We start from the raw sequence: 19077 nt of genomic DNA, 5'->3' as shown, positions 1-19077 counted from the left end.
CATCAAAATTGCCAAGCTCCTTATCTGAAATTTCACCCTCCTCCAATTCAATATATTTCACGATATTGAAGTTCTCTCTCCCCCCCGCCCGCCCCACCCCGCCCCGTGATATTTAACTCCCAACAAAGCACCAGTCTCCTTATACTTACGAGATTTCATAACGAACAAGGAATTTCTATTGCGAATGTCACTGGAAGAAAGAGAAGATAAAGAAACCACCTTATTGTTCTTCTTCCCCTTGGCCGCCTGCTTGACGGATTCCTAATCCTAAATTAATGGGTTGCCTCAAGCGTAGGGTGGAGATCGACGTAGCACAATATCCGGTAAATCTGGAGTCGAATCCACAGAGACAGTGATGTGTGCTGACTAAAAAACTCGGGTTGTTACTGATTAAACTGACTCTTAGGTAGCCACCCCTTGTCAATTTTGATTGAGATTAACTAAAACCTAAGAAATTGATTGTTCTTTTCAAATAATTTAAAGGAGGTACGGTCGTAGGGTGTATAGCACTAGCAACCATTTCGGATTATCCTGCTCCATTCAGTATTCTTAAAAACATTCAACTCTAGATTGGAAAAGATACCCTGCAAGATGCTAACCCTTATGGTCGCCGTTTACCCATGCGCAGCGGAGAATGAGTTTTGGACCCTCATTCTCCCATTCATATGGGCTCCGACAATGCCCAGGTTCGTCTACGGGAAATATTTGACCAATCTAAAATTATGTTTTTCATTATTTGAAAATAGGAGCAGTGCTCGAACCGGCCACGGTGTGCTAATCACCCCGTGCCCCTACCTATATGACTACTCACTCATTATCAAACAAGAAACAAAAGAAACCCTAGTTTGAAACACGCTTTTATTATGCAAGATGGAAAATAAACAAAAAATATCAACTAATCAAATACTAGTGAGTAACTTTTACTAAGCACAGAAATTAAAACAAGTTATCGAAGTGCAAGTAATTGAACAAGACTTCAAATAAAATTTGAAAGGAATAGAGCTCTCCAAAACAACGCAATTAGAAAAACTACTGCTTTGAAATCGGAATTAGTGCTCGCCGTTCCAGCGCAGCCTTTGTCTTCTATTTTGCGTGATCGCCCTCTTGTTTCGCGCGCAAGAATTCCTCCCTTTTCTTAATGCTGACCGAAATCCCTTCTTAAAAAGGGACAACTTTATAATGACCGAAAACCCTTTTAAAGAGGGTCAGAATTCTATTCTTAATGTTGGACCACTAAAGCTAATCAAATCCTCACTTGGCACCTTCATATTTCGGCAAACTTAAATTCAAGGTCGATGTCGCACTTTATATGATGAACGGCTGGAAAATTCATCATATTTTTCTCAATTTAGCTTCGTGTTTATCAACCGCTCTGCGAGTCCTGAAACGAAGAAAAAGAGTATCAAACTCCAAATTATATGATAATTAGACATAACAAGAGTAAATTAGGGGGTGCTAATGTAAACATTTGGGCACCTATCACACCTCCACAACTTACACTTTGCTATTCCCTAGCAAACAAAAATAAATACAACTAATAAAAATAAATTAAAGTTGATAGTGCCTTTAAACCCCCAGGCGGCTCTTGTAGAATGAGTGAAGTCTCGTGAGGATTTTTGTGACACCCCACTTTCCGGTAGCCGGCGGTACTGCAGGATGGCAGGCTCCGTCCGGACGGAAGGGGGCAAGTCATGGTTTATAAGGAAAGATCCCTCCTACTTGTACAAGGCCTTTTAAAGCCGCGAGGGCGGGCCAAAGCGCATAGGAACTTCACAGTTAAGCGTGCTCAACCTGGAGTAGTCCAGGGATGGGTGACCTACTGGGAAGTCTATGGGCTTTGGGCGTCCAAAGCGGACAATATTGTACAAAGATGAAGCGGGTCGTTACAACTTGGTATCAGAGCTTTAGGTTCAAACCCTCGACCTTGGGTAGATTGGGTAGCACTAGGTTTCATGTGTATATGTATTTGATCGTATTGTAAATATACTGCCCTCTCATGTGCCAAATTATTATTGTCAGAGCTTTATGAAGATTATATCCTTTAAACTTTAAATTTTAAAATGTAGGATGTCGAGCTCTTCTTCGCCAGAACCATATGGTACGAGTTTCGATACTTATGGCCGCTATACTCAGCGAGGACGTCATATCAAACCTTGGGATGAACGTGAACACCAAGGGAGACTGACATGGCAAGCCGAAAAAAGTATCAAATACGACATGAAGAAGGTGATCGAGGATTCCGCGGTTGTTGATGAAGAGAAACAGAAGCAATTGGTGTTCCACCGCATAAGGAATCATATCTTGAAGTACCAGAAAGCATATCAGATTCTGCAAGATGATGCAGAGTACAACAAATTGAGAGGAGAGGTTTTGGCTCAACCATATGTTTCTTACCGCCAAGCTTCACCCAAGTGCGTGATATCTCATTACTCCAGACCATCGGCACACCTCCGGTCTACATCGACATATCTTCAGATTCGGAGGATGAAGATCCAGAAGAACCACCATTCAATGAATAGAATAGGGTTGTCTCAGAACCGAAGGGTAGGATGAAAGATGACTAGAATCAGCAAGGAATAAGTAGTCTAGAACTATTGTTGATATAGTAGTATCGTTTTCATTTTTTTTTGTTTGTTTGTATGTTCATGGTACTCATTTGTTTTGTTAGGACCCAATGGAAATTTGTTTCATTATTATCAATAAAAATGGCTTTGTCACATCAGTGTTATTGCGTTCGTCACTATATTACGCTCTTTAGGTATGAAAATGGAAAACCCCCTGCCAAAAATAATAATAATAATAAATTTTGTATATAGATGGTGGGAACACGAAACGGAGCCCAATCAAACAATGATTAGAATAGCGGACCACAACCCAATGGACAAGGAGCACAACTAGACTTAGTTCAACTGATGCAAGCATTTGTTGCTGCTGCTGCCGCCAACCCTCAACAGCAACAACAACAACGCGGACCATTAACCAGGAGTAGAGATCAACTTTTGGATGCATTCTGCAAACGTCGTCCTCCGATCTTTTATGGGGAAGCAAACCCTAGCGCTGCAGAAGCATGGATCAAACAAATCTCTAAGTACCTGGAAGTACTTAATGTGACTAGTGCGGGCGGTCGCATTGCCTTAGCAACCTTTCAGATGCAAGGGGAAGCATAACATTGGTGGGATTTGATTAAGACCACTCATAATCTGACAACTATGACCTGGCAGATGTTCGAAAACCTTTTCCTTGAAAAATACTTTCCAGCACCTGTGAAACAAGCCATGGCTCAAGAATTTATGGACTTGAAGCAGCGTTCCCTAACAGTAACCCAATATGCTGCCCGTTTTGAAGAACTGGCACGTCATGCCAGTACCGTAGTACCCACTGATGTTGCAAAAGCTAGGAAGTTTGAATGGGGTCTGTCCCGCTCTATTCGTACTAGTGTGGTCTCTCATGAGTACCCCACCTACGCACAGGTAGTGAGATGTGCACTCATGATGGAGCGCGAAAACTCTGACTCAAGGTCAACATGGGAAGCGCAAAAGAAGAATGGCCCTTCGTCTAGAGGACCAATCCAAACAAACAACAATAAGACTTTCATAGCTTAAGCACTCTATTACCAAAGCAACCCTCACCCTCTACAGCAAACCGCTCAAACCTGGAAAAACCCGAACCCTAACCCAAATCAGAACCAAATTTCACTTCAGGTGGGAAATCTGTACCCTAACTGCAAGTGTTTCAACTATAACCAGGAAGGTCATTTCAAGAACAACTGCCTAAAGCTTGCTGGATTGGGAAATTTTGGGCAAGGGGGACAACAGCAATTTCAAGCACGGTCGTCAGGGTTTGGGAACCAGAATCCGGTTAATCCGAACCAACAGAAGATTGGATGGAATCAGCAACAACCCCGTCCTTTTCAAAACAATGCAGGCAGACAGAACAAGCCAACAGGAGGCAAAAGTCTTTGCTTTACAAGGCACTGAGCAAGATACTGAGGAGGAGAATGACCCGTCAGTGATACAAGGTACTCTTATACTATATAGTACTTGTGTTCAAGCATTATTCGATTCAGGAGCTTCGCACTCTTTCATATCTATTGCATGCGTCTCTGCTCTTGGACTAGAAATAGAACCTCTAGGGACAACAATGCATGTAACCTCTCCATTAGGGGGTAAAATTTCTGTGGGATTAATCTGTAAGGGGTGTGAATTAGAAGTATCTAACCTGAGATTAACTGTCGACCTACAAGTAATCGACATGACAGACTTTGATGTCATACTTGGAATGGACTGGCTATCTGCGCATCACGCTGTCGTAGACTGCCATCGGAAGATGGTGACAGTGTATTTATTAGACGGTACGTCTCTCAAATTTAAGGGGGATAGACAATACCCCTCCGCAACAACCCCACACCGATCGAGGTGGCATGATAAGCTTTCAGGTTGGCTTGCAAGCGTCAAGCTAGAGGAGATAGATCGTATGGAACTCGGTCTTCTTCACATTGTGTGCGAGTACGATGGCGTATTTCCTGAGGAACTACCTGGACTACTGCCACATCGAGACTTAGATTTCACGATCGAGTTGCAACCAGGCACGGCACCAATATCCATGGCACCATACAGAATGGCACCAGCAGAACTACGGGAGTTGAAGACTCAGTTACAAGAACTGATGGACAAGGGTTTTATCTGACCTAGTACAGCACCATGGGAAGCCCCTGCTTTATTCATCAAAAAGAAAGAAGGAACACTCAGACTTTGTATTGACTACCGCCAACTCAATAAGGTCACAATCAAGAACTGTTATCCATTACCTAGAATCGATGACTTGTTTGACCAACTGAGAGAGTCAACCTGTTTCTCGAAGATCGATTTACGGTCTGGATACCATCAGCTACGAGTTAGAGATAGTGACATACCCAAGACAGCTTTTCGAACCTGTTGTGGACACTATGAATTTGTGGTGATGCCATTTGGATTAACCAACGCTCCTGCTGTTTTCATGTGTCTTATGAACAAAATTTTCACGCCATATTTGGACAAATTTGTGGTAGTGTTCATTGACGACATTCTTGTATATTCGCCAACAGAGACGGAACACGAAGAGCATTTGAGAATCGTACTGCAAGTACTTCGGAATAATCAATTGTACGCAAAGGCTAGCAAGTGCGAATTTTGGATGAAAGAAGTCAAATTCTTGGGACACGTGGTGTCAAAGAAAGGAATCTCTATGGATAACAGCAAAGTAGAAGCTGTCATGGACTGGAAACAACCCTCAACGGTGTTTGAGATTAGAAGTTTTGTGGGACTAGCTGGCTATTACAGAAGGTTCATTCAAGATTTCTCAATTTTGGGAAAACCAATGACGTGACTGACCCAGAAAGGGGTTAAGTTTGAATGGAACGAAGAATGCGAGAAATCATTCCAAGAACTCAAGAAGAGATTGACCAGCGCCCCCATACTAATCATTCCTGAGCGGAATGTGGGATATGCAGTATACTGTGACGCATCCAAAGATGGATTGGGAGTTGTGCTCATGCAAAATGGAAAGGTCATTGCTTATGGATCCCGACAACTGAGACCGCATGAAAAGAATTATCCAACTCACGATTTTGAACTGGCAGCAGTAGTATTTGCCTTTAAGTCCTGGTGTTACTATCTGTACGGAGAACAGTTTGAGGTGTTCACTGATCACAAAAGTTTGAAGTATCTATTCACTCAAAAGGAGCTGAACATGAGGCAAAAGAGGTGGATGGAATACATAGAGGACTACAGTTTCACGTTGTCTTATCACCCTGGGAAGGCCAATGTAGTTGCTAACACACTCAGTCGCAAAACTCGAGGACAGTTGGCAAGTATGGCTATCAAGGAATGGAAAATGATGGAAGCCATTAATGAGTTTAGACTTCAACCTACTATAAGTACAGAGGAGCATACCTTTTTGCTTTGTTTGCCACACTCGCTTTACATCGAGAAATTTTGTTAGCCCAAACCTTTGAACAGGAGTGTGATTTCATCAGATACCAACTATCAATTGGAAAAGCATCAGTAGGATGGGCAATTGACTCTGACAAGAGTCTCTGTTTCCAAGAACGAATTTTTGTACCTAACATTGGTACACTTCGAGAAGCCGTACTGAAGGAGTTTCACCATTCCAACTTTGCCATACATCCAGGAAGTACAAAGATGTACCAAGACCTTCGTCGTCAGTATTGGTGGAGCAGAATCAAAAAGGATGTAGCAGCATATGTGTCCACATGTCTCACTTGTCAGCAGGTTAAAGCTGAACACCAAAAACCTGGACGAACACTTCAACCATTACCGATACCTGGATGGAAGTGGGAGCGCATTACTATGGACTTCGTCACAGGACTACCTCGATCACCAAAATCCAACACTGCCATCTGGGTAATTGTGGACCGATTGACTAAGTCAGCACACTTCCTCCCTGTACGCATGACGGATACCATGGAATAATTTAGCAGACTCTATATTCAAGAGATTGTACGACTGCATGGGGTACCAGTATCAATTGTATCCGATCGCGACCCACGCTTCACGTCAAATTTCTGGCAGAGCTTGCAAAAAGCATTGGGAACAGATCTTCGTTTGAGTATAGCCTTTCACCCACAAACAGACGGACAAACTGAAAGGACGATTCAGACCCTAGAAGATATGCTTTGTGCCTGTACCTTGGACTTTAAGGGAAATTGGGAACGCCATTTGCCGTTAGTTGAATTTGCCTACAACTACAATTATCAGGCCAGCATTGAGATGGCTCCATACGAAGCCCTATATGGACGACCTTGTCGATCCCCTGTCTGTTGGACCGAGCTAGGAAAGTCAAGCCTATTGGGACCAGAACTTGTTAGAGAGACAACAGAAAAAGTCAAAATCATCCGCCAACGACTTTTGACCGCTCAGAGCCGACAGAAAAGCTATGCTGACAAGAGGACCAGACCACTGTTCTTTCAAGCTGGAGAGTATGTATTCGTTAAAATCAAGGCGCGACGAGGAGTTATCCGATTTGGAAAGAAAGGGAAACTATCGCCCCGGTATATAGGACCATTTGAAATTTTGGAGAAGATTGGAGAGGTTGCCTACTGCCTAGCCCTGCCACCTCAAATTGACAGAGTTCACAACGTTTTTCATGTGTCTATGCTTCGCAAGTATATGTCACACCCTTCTCATATACTCAACTGGGAGGAGGTCACACTTAATGAAGACATGACTTTCGACGAACAACCTGTCGAGATACAAGATTATAGTGAAAAGAATATCAGGGGTAAAACGATCAAACTCGTCAGGATCTTATAGCGACATCGAGGTATAGAGGAGTCAACTTGGGAGAGAGCTGATACTATGCGCACCAACTATCCGTATTTGTTTTCACCAGAAGGTATACTTTAATTTCGAGGATGAATTTTTTTTAAGGGGGAGTAGATTGTGACACCCCGCTTTCCGGTAGCCGGCGGTACTACAGGATGGCAGGCTCTGTCCCGACGGAAGGGGGCAAGTTATGGTTTATAAGGAAAGATCCCTCCTACTTGTACAAGGCCTTTTAAAGCCATGAGGGCGGGCCAAAGCGCATAGAAACTTCACAGTTAAGCGTGCTTAACCTGGAGTAGTCCAGGGATGGGTGATCTACTGGGAAGTCTATGGGCTTTGGGCGTCCAAAGCGGACAATATTGTACAAAGATGGAGCGGGTCGTTACAGTTTTCAGCAGTGATTACCCACAAAACACCATGAATCCTTTCCACATGAAATTCGAAAACCTATAAGATAGCTCAATGATATCTCAAGGAAAGAATATGAAGTCATCACAATGAGGTGATGGGCATAAGCAATTCTAGACTCAAGTCATAAGAATTTACCATGGCACCTAAACTTAGCGTGTGTGAGCAAGGGCTTCGATCACAAGTGAAAAATAATTGAAAGTTCTCTCCGGACCGAGTCACGACTTCAAATCTCACCGTGTCATGCACTAAACAAATGAAATCACTCAATGCACTAAACAAATGAAATCACTCAAAACAAGGTGCATATTATATACTTTCAATGTGTGCGGTTGGAGGTTATGTAAGTGAAAGAAAAATGCTCCGCACACGATGACACGAAAAGAAAGCTCTATATAGTGGACACACGATCTCATGAACGGAATGACAAGTATTGGAAACCTTTTATTTCCATCAATCCACAACCTATTGCCCCGGATCAAATAGGACTTCAATTCCGGTGATAACGTTAGGTAAGGGAAAGTATTTCAAGGTTAGGGTAAAACATTCAAGTGTTCGAGAATAGTGTAGACACATCCCAAACGGGCATCGCCATACAGATTGATCATTGTTTGTTTGTTTGGTTGTTTGCTTCATAAACCAAGATCGTGGATATTTCCATGACTAGGAACATCGCCACACGATAGCGGTTATCATCAAAACAGAGTCACCACGTTTATAAAATTAGGAAAAATAAGTAGAGATTTCGAGTACGGGAGCCAAGAGTACAGTAAGGGGAAGGTGTTAGGCACCCCTGTTTGCCCAGCCATGGGACTGGCCCATAGTTGTTTGACATAAGATTAATTCATGCTTGTTTTTTTATTCTAAACACATAGATTTGATTAATTAGCCTGTACACAGTTAATGATGAGCCGAGACGATAATTGAAACATGTATCAGAAAGACAGAACAAAAAAAGATGTCCCAGGGAGATGGATCTCGCGGCCGGTGAATGGATGTCACGGCTGAGAGATCCTCTTGGTTCAATGTACCGGCCGATGGATTGAAGATCTAGCTGATGTTCTTCCTCACACCAGACTAAATAATTAACAGAGAATTAAAATGCTACGGTTAGTATGCAGAAACTGTAAATAAAATGAACCAAAGGCCCTGGGCCTCACCACCTTGATCCTTCAGTTGCTTGATTGCTTCGGATTGAGGGTGATTGACTGATTTTGCTTCTCGAAACCCTAGGGTTATGGTTTGAATTTTGAGGTTTGATTGTTGGATCGCGGCTGCCTTCGGAAAGTTAGGGCTTTTGTAGAGGGGATATGAGAGAGTATATTTACAGAGTTTCGTGGCTAGAAAGGGTGTATTGTTTGTGTTAATTTCGGAGCCAAAGGCTCCTTTATATAAGCATGGGGGTGACTCACTCCAACCAATTGTAACGCACGATTCAAATGGGAAGTATATATGCGAAAGATCTCTTTTCATAATCTCTTTATGTAGCCCGAACGCATAGAAATTTGGCTGCTAGGGTTTTGTGAAGAGATCAAACGATTGACAGAACATTCCAGAATCTGAAAAATAGATGATTTGGCGGCCAAGCAAAAGATCTGGTGGCCGAAGGATAAATTGGGCGACTGAAGAATCGATCTGGCTGCTGAGGAATCAATCTCTTAGGGAGATTTTCAAGCAACATGTTTTACGGGTGAAAGAATGAAGTTGAGGCTATGAGATCAATGTTACCGTCGAAAGATAGATTTTCCTAGGATGTTGTATTTATGTCTGAAAGGCTATTTGGCTCTGGATTGGGTCCTTTAAGTGGCTAAAAGTACTCACCAAAAGTCCCCGGGTTCACGAAAAGTTAATCAGCAATCACTGTATCCATTCATCATCGGGATGGTCCCCAAGGTGGGACTTGAAATAATCGTTAGGCCAAATTGAAGTGTCTACAGATGCCCCTCTTTAACTGAACTTAGACGGGTCATGAGACATGTTTAAGCAAGAGTCAAAGCCGTAATACAACTTCAATTTGGTTGAACCACTATTCCAAGGGTTTTTAAAAAAGGTTTTAGTTATGGTCGGGCCGAGAGGCTGCCTACGTATTTCAAAAGGGAAATTCAGACCAATCATAGTTCGGGGCAATAAAGAAAATAAAAAGTTTGGAGGGTTAGAGATAGAAGCGCGGGGCTGTTGAGATTTTGGCGGAGAGTAGTTAAAGGAGCGCGGGGCTGCCAAGAAATTTTTTGCGGAGAGCATCTTCAGAATTTTTGGGTAGATCAATACACAGCGGGTGAGTCATTTGCTTTTCTTGATCATCCTGACTTTGACTGAGGGTAGTTCGGTAGAGTAGCCTATCCTTGCGAATGAGCTGGATGGAATTGATGTAATTGGGGTGGAATCCAAACCATCTTCTGGAGACAATTGGACGCTGATTTTGAGATTTGGGAGCATAGGTCAGTATCTAAGCACATAGCTTGAGATGAGAGAACCGAGGCACGGAGCCGGTTGTAATCATGAAGCGAGAGCTTGAGGATTCGGAGCTGTGAGCTTTGAGGTGATTGAACCAAGGCGCAGAGCTGGTATTAATCATATGACAAGAGCTTTTGGAGGTTGGAGCTTGAAGTGATAGAACTGGGGCACAGAGCCAGTTGAGAGTTTAGAGCTTGATATGATGGAACAGAGGCGTAGAGCTGGTTGTAATCTGAAGGTTTGTGCACGGTACTTTTCCATCATAAATTTTGACGTAGAGCCAGAGGATCGAGGCACTGGACCGATCAATAAAATCGAGGCGTATAGTCGGTCGATTGCAGGATTGACCTGTTTCATGAGTGAGAGAGATGCAAAATATGTATATGTGTAATGATGGTGGTTAAATATGATAATGGATATGGTGATGTATGATGCAGACTCGATGATGACAATGGTGATGCAATATGTGCCCGGGCTCGTGCGTGCGTGTTTGATTTTAAGCGTAGAGCTTTTTTCAAGTTCAGGACTTGAGCATTCAAAGCGTAGAGCTCGAGCATTCGGAGAGTAGAATCCGATTATTCAAAGTATAGGCTTTGAGCATCCAGTATGTAGTGGTTGGACATTCAAGCGTAGAGCTTGAGCATTCAAGTGTAGAACTTGAGCATCTAGTACATAGTGGTTAGGCATTCGAAAAGCTTCGAGCATTTAAAGTGTTGGACTTTGAGCATTCAAGCTTAGAGCTTGAGAACAGATGATATCTTGGTGGATGTTGGCATGAAGCCTGTTGAAATAATGGGCGTATAGCTGCTGAGTAATGGGCGTAGAGCCGCTGGGTTTGCGGGCATAGAGCTGCTGAGTAGCTTTTAGCTTTATGAGATGGCTATGGGCGTAGAGCCGTTGAGTGATCATGGGTTGGCGAGCACAAAGCTGTTGAACATGGAGTTGGTGAGCTTAGAGCTGCGGTGATGGCGAGCGTAGACCTGCTGAATGATTATGACAGTGAACATAAGGCATTAAGCTGTTTGAGACAGTAAATATGGAGTCATTGGATGAGCATAAAGCTGCGAGTACTGCTGAGATGATGAGCTCAGGGCTTTGCTGAGTAGTTGAGCTGTTGAGCTACTAATAGCGAGCATAGAGCTGTTGAGACGATGGGCAAATTTGACTTAGCAAGCGTAGTGATGTCAAGGGACGAAGCTGCTAAGATAGAACTACTGAGATAATGAGCTCGGGGCTACTGAGTGAGCTGAGAACCGTTGAGAGGCAATGAGCATAGGCGTGGACCCACTGAGATTGGTGAAGTAGCGAGACATGTAGTGCTGCTGAGATAATGAGCTTTGGGCTGCTGAGTGAGTGCGGGTGTAGTTGCCTGTGGTGGTTAGCTTAGAGCTGCAAAGTAAGATTAGAGCTGCTGCACTTTTTGAGCGTAGAGTTGATGAGTGTAAGGCTGATGAACTTGATGAGCATGTGGAGCTTGGGTTTTGCCAAGGTAGGGATTTTTTGGATTTTATGAGCTTGAGCTTGGGGTGACTAGAATGTGGACTTTAATGCCGGTGCTTAAGATTCCATTTGCTTGGGGATGCCCCTAAGGCTGATTAGTTTGTTATCTCTGTTGGTCATAGACCCAGAGCTGCATAATTGCTTGGGTTGGTGCACTGAGCAAGATCTGATGCTGCTGTGGGAGACTGAATAGGGGGCCAGGAAATCGATCTAGCGACCGAATAATGGATACCTCGGCCAAAGGATCGAAGTCTCGGCAGCGTAATCGCTTGGTTTCCAGAGCTTTATAAAAGGCCGCGACCTCGACATTTTATTTTCATTTCTCTCCTTTCTCTGTTTTCTCTTCATTTTCTCCACATCTGAGAATTCCTCTGCTTTCCTTCGGTTTCTTCATTGGGCCCGAGTGACGGGGATATGCCGACATGGTTGGCATGTGCGGAGGGATGCCGCGCCATTCTTGGTCTTGTCTTGATGCTTGATTAGGGACCCTCGCATGGGGGGACTTGCTTCTGCGACGTGGAACTCCTGGGGTGGCGCTTGTACGCGGTATGATGATTTTTCTGGGCCATGTGGTGATCCTTTTGAGCCATGTGACGACTCTTCTGCACCGCAATACTTCTCTAGTATACATTGCCCTAGGAGTGTCTTCTTCTTTTTTTGCAGCTGGTCTCTAGTATTTGGACCACCAGATGATTCGGCATCCTATTCTCTTTCTTTTATTTTATTTTATTTTATTTTATTTTTCTTTTTTTCTGATTTTCTCCCTGCATAGGTTAGTCTGACAGGAAACTGATGTATAGTTTTTAGGAAATGTGGGATGATTCACCTTATGATGTAAAAAGCTATGAAATAAAATCTTTTGCTCTGATATGTGATTGTGCTTGCTGCATTTGTGTTGTTTTGTTTAGTATGAAATTCGTATTTCAATGAACTAGACAAAATCGTGAAACTTCTCTGTTAATGGGTTATTCTGGCGGTCGAGGGATCGATTTGTTTTCTTTGGGGTTGACTTTGAGTTAGCCTTGATTTTTCACGGGCCAAGGAATGGATCCTACAGCCACCATATCGAAGTGCCGACTGAGAGACCGACTTGATTAATATGGATTTAGAATCCGATTCCGATTCGGACTAGAATTTGACCCAGCCTATAAGTACGCGTTCTACGAATTTTGATAGTTTGTTAGCAGCAGTCCATGGCACAACCAATTCTTGATCAGTGGTTGGATTCCTTCAATGGCCTTGACCGTCTACTCTTTAAGTCCTTTGGCATGGATTTCCTCTTTTCCCTTCGCCAAATTCTTGTGAATTTTGCTTTTCTTCGTGCAGCCACTAGCATGTGGGATCCTATTCTTCACGTTTTTCGATTTAGAAGGGAAGAATTGTGTCCTACCTTCGAGGAGCATGCAGCCATTATGGGTCATTCGGATAGAGAAGGTCTCATCATCCCTAACCCTTTGTTTAATTGTGGCGACCTTTTGAAGGCTCTGTTCCAAGTTTAGAAATATGAAGTCAGATTCTTCATAGTGAATGGAAGGTTGGAAATCCTACAGCTTATTCAACGTTTTGGTACAGCTGAAGCTCATCACTAAGTTCCTCAACAGAAAGCGTGCTTTCATGCGCTATGCGTCTATCTTCTCCACTATTACTTGCTCGACCCCTCCTCTGGCCATGTTTATTCTATGCTGCTTGATTTCGCCCAACAGATTGGTAATCGTGTAGGCTTTGCTGGTTTAGTGTTAGCAGAAACTTTGGTGGGTCTTGATGCAGTGAAGAGTAATCTAATAGCCCAGTTCTCAGGCAATCCTTTGTTACTACAGGTTCACTCCTTTAGTTGTTTATTGCCAAATCATCTTTCCACTCGTCGCTCTTTTGTTTTGACTCACATGTTCTCTCATTTCGCAATTTTCCCTTGTTTTCTACAGGTATGGTTATTTGAGAAACTAAGGGTATGGGATGCACCAGAGCGGATTCCCGATAGTTCGGACCACTACATGGAGCGTCGTGTGACTAGACAGTTTCCAACTAAGGCAGCTTGGAAGGTATGGATGGAGACTCGCAAGGGTGATCAGATTCAATGGGTTTGTCCTTGGTATGGCATTGAAAGCATGACTATGAGTACCATGAGCCATTTAAGTGTTGCGGTGATTGGTACTACTCAAGTTACCTTCTACTTTCCTGCTCATTTTCAAAGATATTTCGGGTCTGAACAAGCAAAGGTGCTGGGCAATCCTGAGTATGCCGTTTCCAAGGCCCATGATGCCAACCTTCGTCACAATGTGCTTCGTCTATGGCCGAATTGGGTGATGCAAGATGTCACTGAGAACTTTGCTGACAAGCTATCGGGCTTGTATAAGCGCTGGTTGGAGAAAAACCTTTTGGAAGACAAAAGTACGAAGAGAAGAAAGACCTATAGATTGACACATTGGTTATGCTTTTTTAAAAGATGTTCTTTGTTTGATTCTAGCTTTCATAGATTAAGAATTGTTTGAGCTTGCTTTTCCTTTTATCTTGGAAGTAATAAAACATTGGTTGCTTTATTAAAAAAATGTCTTTGCAATGGTTTGATAGTGAGTATGCTTTAGGATAGACCTAGAAATTTTGGAAGTGATGGCGATAATAATAGCTGAATCTCAATCTAGAGATTGCCTACGTGTCCCATGGAGGGAATCAGGCCATAAACGTAGTTCCAAAAAGATTTGTTTTTTTTGTTTTTTGTTTTGGCAAGGGTTCACTCAGATATTTTCCTCTCCTTTTGTGCTCTAGATTTTACCTAAACTGCCCTTGCGGATTTTCAGTTTAGCGAGCTCTTTATTTATGCCTTAGTTTTTGCCTAAGCCACCCTTGCGGGTTTTCGACCTAGCTGGCTGCTTTAAGTTTTGCTTGGGTCCGCCCACACTTGTGGTTTTTGGCCCAATGAGCGTCTCTCAGGGATAATACTTCCTCAGCTTGTCGGTATTGACTGGTGTTGAGAATTTCATCCCATCCAAGTCTGCAATGTATGCTTCTCCTTCAGATAGTATGCATTTGACAAAATAGGGTCCTCCCCAATTTGGTTTAAACTTGCCTTTCGGGTTTGAAATGTGGCGACGGATTGCTTTGAGTACCATATCTCCCACCTTGATGTCCCATGGCTTCAACTTTTTGTTGAATGCTCATGCAATGCGGTGTTGATACTCTTGTACATGGTATAGCACCCTTAGCATTCTTTCATCCAGTAATGCTAGCTCATCATAGCGGTTTTGAACCCAATCATCTTCGATCATTTTAGTCTCAGCCAAAACCCTTAGTGATGGTAGTTTCAGTTTGACAGGCAAGACAGCTTCCATCCCGTAGTCTAGGGAATAGGGGGTAGCCCCAGTTGAAGTCATTTCAGTTGTTCGATAACCCCATAGTGCCAGGGGTAGCATTTATGGCCAGTCTGTGTAGATGTTAGTAGTCTTCCACAGAATCCTTTTGAGTACTGCTATTGGTACCGATGGTACCGTAGAGAAAATGCACCGACGGCCACCGGACGGCCAATCCGAGCCGTCCAAAAATTTTAAAAAACAAAACAGAGTGGGCCTGCGCGATAATCAATAGCATCCGAGGTGTGTAGGGTACTTGATCTGAGAACCCCTTTTTCGTGTATATACACGTATATACATATATAGACGAAAAATGGGTGCTCAGATCAAGTACCCTACACACTTCGGATGCCATTGATTCTAGAGTAGGCCCACTCGGTTTTATTTTTTAAAATATTTGGACGGCTCGGATCAGCCGTCCGGTGGCCGTCGGTGCATTTTCCCTATGGTACCATCGGTACCAATAGGATTTTCGAATCCTTTTGATGTTTTTGTTTGCGGCCTCAACTGCTCCATTGGTTTAAGGCCGATATGTAGATGATCGATGATTCTGTATGCTAAATTCTGTGAAAAGCTTCTTCATTGCCCCTTTGAAGTGAGATCCGTTATCACAGATGAATTCATGAGGTACACCATATTGATAGATGATGTTGGTGCGGATGAACTTGGCTACATGAGTAGCTTTGAGGGTAGCATAACAAGCTGCTTCTACCCACTTGGTGAAGTAGTCAATGGCCACTAGGATAAACTGGTGCTTGTATTTCCCTTTCGAATTTATACTCTCAATGACGTCTATTCCTCAGGTGGAGAATGGCCAAGGGGATGTCATGCTATATAATTCCGTAGGAGGAATGCGCAAGCGATTAGCGTGAGTTTGAAACTTGTAGCATCGGCGAACATAGTTAGCACAGTCGGCCTCCATCGTAGTCTAGTAATATCCTTAACGTAGGATCTTCTTTGCCATTGTTGCACCACTGATGTGCGGCCCACAAATTACTTTGTGTATTTCCTTCATCACCTTTTGGCTTTCTTCTGTTGTGACACAAAGTTGATTGGGGCCTAGGTTTGCTTTTCGATATGGTGCTCCAACACAAACTACGAATCAGGCAATAAACTTTCGTAGAGCCATCTTATCATTTAAGGTAGCTTCGGAGGAATCCTCTCCCTCTTCCAAGAATTTCTTCATGTCCTTATACCATGGTTTTCCATCATCCTTACTTTCCTCAGTGAAAGTGCACTCACATGCTGGATTGACCTTTTACTCGATCATTAACGGCCGCATTGGGAACCCTAGAGGTATCTTGACTATAGAGGCTAGTGCATCTACAAACCTATTGCTCACTCGTGGAGTGTGTGTGAAGATAACAGAGTCGAATTGTGGAATTAGAGCTTCTAGCACAAAGTGGTACAGTTTTAGCGTGTCTTCTTTAACCTTCTAGTCTCCTCTTGGTTGAGACACCACTAGGTTTGAACATCCAATGACTTCTACCCTTTTTGCCCATAGTTCCATGGCTGCCTCCATTCCAGCTATGCAGGCTTCGTACTCAGGTTGGTTGTTGGTGACTTCAAACCTCAGTTTATATGACAGAGGAATATGAGAGTCGTTTGGGAAAACTAGCAATATCCCTATGCCATATCCACATTGGATTGATGCTCCATCGAAATAAAGCTGCCAGGTGTCGCCAAGGAGAAATAAGATGTCTTCCTCTGGGAACATGAAGTCTTCTGCCTCGGCCTCTGTCACAGGATGATTTGCCAAGAATTCTGCCACAACCATTTCTTTCATTGATTTCCTTGTCATGTACTTGAGGTCAAACTCTACTAGCAATAACAACCATCTAGCCAGCTTTCCGATAAGTGTTGGCTTCTCGAAAAGATATTTGATTAGGTCTAAACGAGAAACCAGGACTACCGGATGTGCTAATAGATAGTGCCTTAGTTTCTTTGTGGCCCATACTAGCCTCCAACAGGTTTTCTCCAAGGGAGTGTACCTTGTTTCATAGTCCATCATCTTTTTGCTAAGGTAGTATATGACGCACTCTATTTTGGCATCATTTTCTTACGCTAGCATACATCCCATGGATGTGTCTGTTATTGAGAGATACAGAATCAATGGTTTTCCAAGGATGGGTGGTGATAACATAAGTGGTTCTGAAGGTATTCTTTGATTGCTTAAAATGCTTGTTGGTAGTCTTGGCTCCACTTGAAATCTGTATCTTTTTTCAAAAGTTTATAGAGAGGTTCGCAGGTGGCTGTGAGTTTGGAGATGAACCTGCTGATGAACTTCACTTTTCCCAGAAAGCTCCTTACTTCCTTCTCTGTCTTTGGTGGTGATATCTCCATGATAGCCTGTATCTTGGAAGGGTCTACTTCGATTCCTCTTTGAATGATAAGAAATCCTAGCATCTTCCAAGCAGTTACCCAAAAAGTGCATTTTTGAGGATTAAGACGTAGCTTGTATTGCCTAATCCTCTCAAAGAACTTTTGAAGTGGTTCATAGTGTCCTTCCTTTTCCTTTGATTTGACTATCATATCATCAACATATACCTCCACTTCTTTGTGCATCATGTCGTGCAGCAATGTTGTCGCCATCCTTTGGTAAGTGGCTCCGGCGTTCTTCAACCCGAATGGCATCACTCAGTAGCAATAAGTTCCCCATGGCGTGGTGAAGGTGGTCTTCTTTCTATCTTCAGGAGACATCAGAATCTGATTATACCCAGAAAACCCATCCATGAAAGATAGCAATGCATGCCCTGCGGTATTGTCCACTAGTTCGTCTATGTGTGGTAATAGAAAGTCATCCTTCGGACTTGCCTTGTTCTGATCTCGGAAATCTACATAGACCCTGATTCCCCCAATCTTCTTTGGTACTGGAACGATGTTAGCTTCCCACTGAGGATATTTGGTGACTATGAGAATACCAACGTTGATTTGCTTAGTGACTTCTTCTTTTATATTTAAGATCCAATCAGGACGCATACGTCTTAACTTTTGTTTAACTAGTTTTGCATCAGGATGGAGGGGAATTTTGTGCTGAATAATTTCGGGGTCTATTCTAGGTATGTCCTCATAAGACTAGGCAAAAACATCTTTGTATTCTTTTTGCAAAAGGATTAGTTTTTCAGTCTCTTGAGAAGAAAATGTTGCGCCAATTTTAACAAATTTGGGCTCATTTTCAGAGCCTACGTTTGCTGTGATTATTTCCTTAGAAAAAGGTTTGGCGTGCCTCTCTTCTTCTCTCTCGATGAATTCTAGAATTTCTTTTGGAATTTCTTCCTCAAAAATTGGATTGTCAAAATTCACACAGTTAATCATAGGTAAAGTGAAATACTCTAAATCTTCCTTCTCATTGCTAAAATTGTCAAGAGACATTTTAGAGTCAAATTCAAAATAAATATCATGCCTTTGTGCTTTAACTAGGTTTTCCTTGCTGGACTTGGTTGTTTGAAAATATGAAAAGCTAGACTCAGAGTCGGAATCAGAATCGAAACTACGATCGGAGTTAGCATTTTTTACTTTGTATTTTAGAGTGTGTTCCATGGTCCAATTTGGGTAAGCCCCTTTTACAACATCCACAATCAGCTCAGAGCAATCTTTCTCCTCATCAAGGTTGATCATGAGCACTTCACTGTTATCTTTATTCGCACTTTCATTATTGACACCCTGCAACTCTTGGAGGGTTATTTGGTTTGCCACTATTGTTGCTTCTTCTAGTTGAGCTTCGATTTCTGCTTCATCGATGTTGTCGGCTTTCCGCGTGCCAACAAATCCCCACTAGTTGCCAGACCTATCTTTGATGGGAAGGATCACCCTTATTTCATTGTTGGTAACCCCCTCATCAAAGAGTAGGTTTAGCAATATTTCGTCTAGTGGATCTTCTTCTTTTGCTTCTTCAACTTCGAGGTTGTCAACCTCGTCTATTGGCCAATTGTCGTCAGTAGGTGCATAGGGGTCATAAAAATAGATTGGGACCCTACGAAGCCGTTTTCTTCAATTATGTCCTTTATCTCTTCATCGTTGATTGTTCTTGTGAACATGATGTGGTTATC

General features: G+C 42.8%; 2 protein-coding genes across 2 annotated transcripts; one reads left to right on the top strand and one right to left on the bottom strand.

Annotated features, from left to right (window-relative positions):
• The first annotated feature begins 2912 nt into the window (after positions 1 to 2912).
• Positions 2913 to 4686, top strand: LOC131328413 (uncharacterized). Its single transcript, XM_058361360.1, has 4 exons — positions 2913 to 3098; positions 3222 to 3470; positions 3747 to 3857; positions 3925 to 4686. The coding sequence occupies exons 1-4, from the start codon at positions 2913 to 2915 to the stop codon at positions 4684 to 4686; spliced, it is 1308 nt and encodes a 435-aa protein (XP_058217343.1).
• Positions 4687 to 16463: 11777 nt separating this feature from the next.
• LOC131328412 (uncharacterized) lies at positions 16464 to 17036 on the bottom strand. Its single transcript, XM_058361359.1, has one exon. The coding sequence runs from the start codon at positions 17034 to 17036 to the stop codon at positions 16464 to 16466; it is 573 nt and encodes a 190-aa protein (XP_058217342.1).
• Between the last annotated feature and the right edge of the window lie 2041 nt (positions 17037 to 19077).

Source organism: Rhododendron vialii, chromosome 6a, assembly GCF_030253575.1.
Source record: "Rhododendron vialii isolate Sample 1 chromosome 6a, ASM3025357v1".
Classification (NCBI taxonomy): domain Eukaryota; kingdom Viridiplantae; phylum Streptophyta; class Magnoliopsida; order Ericales; family Ericaceae; genus Rhododendron; species Rhododendron vialii.
This window is presented reverse-complemented; position numbering and strand designations above follow the sequence as displayed.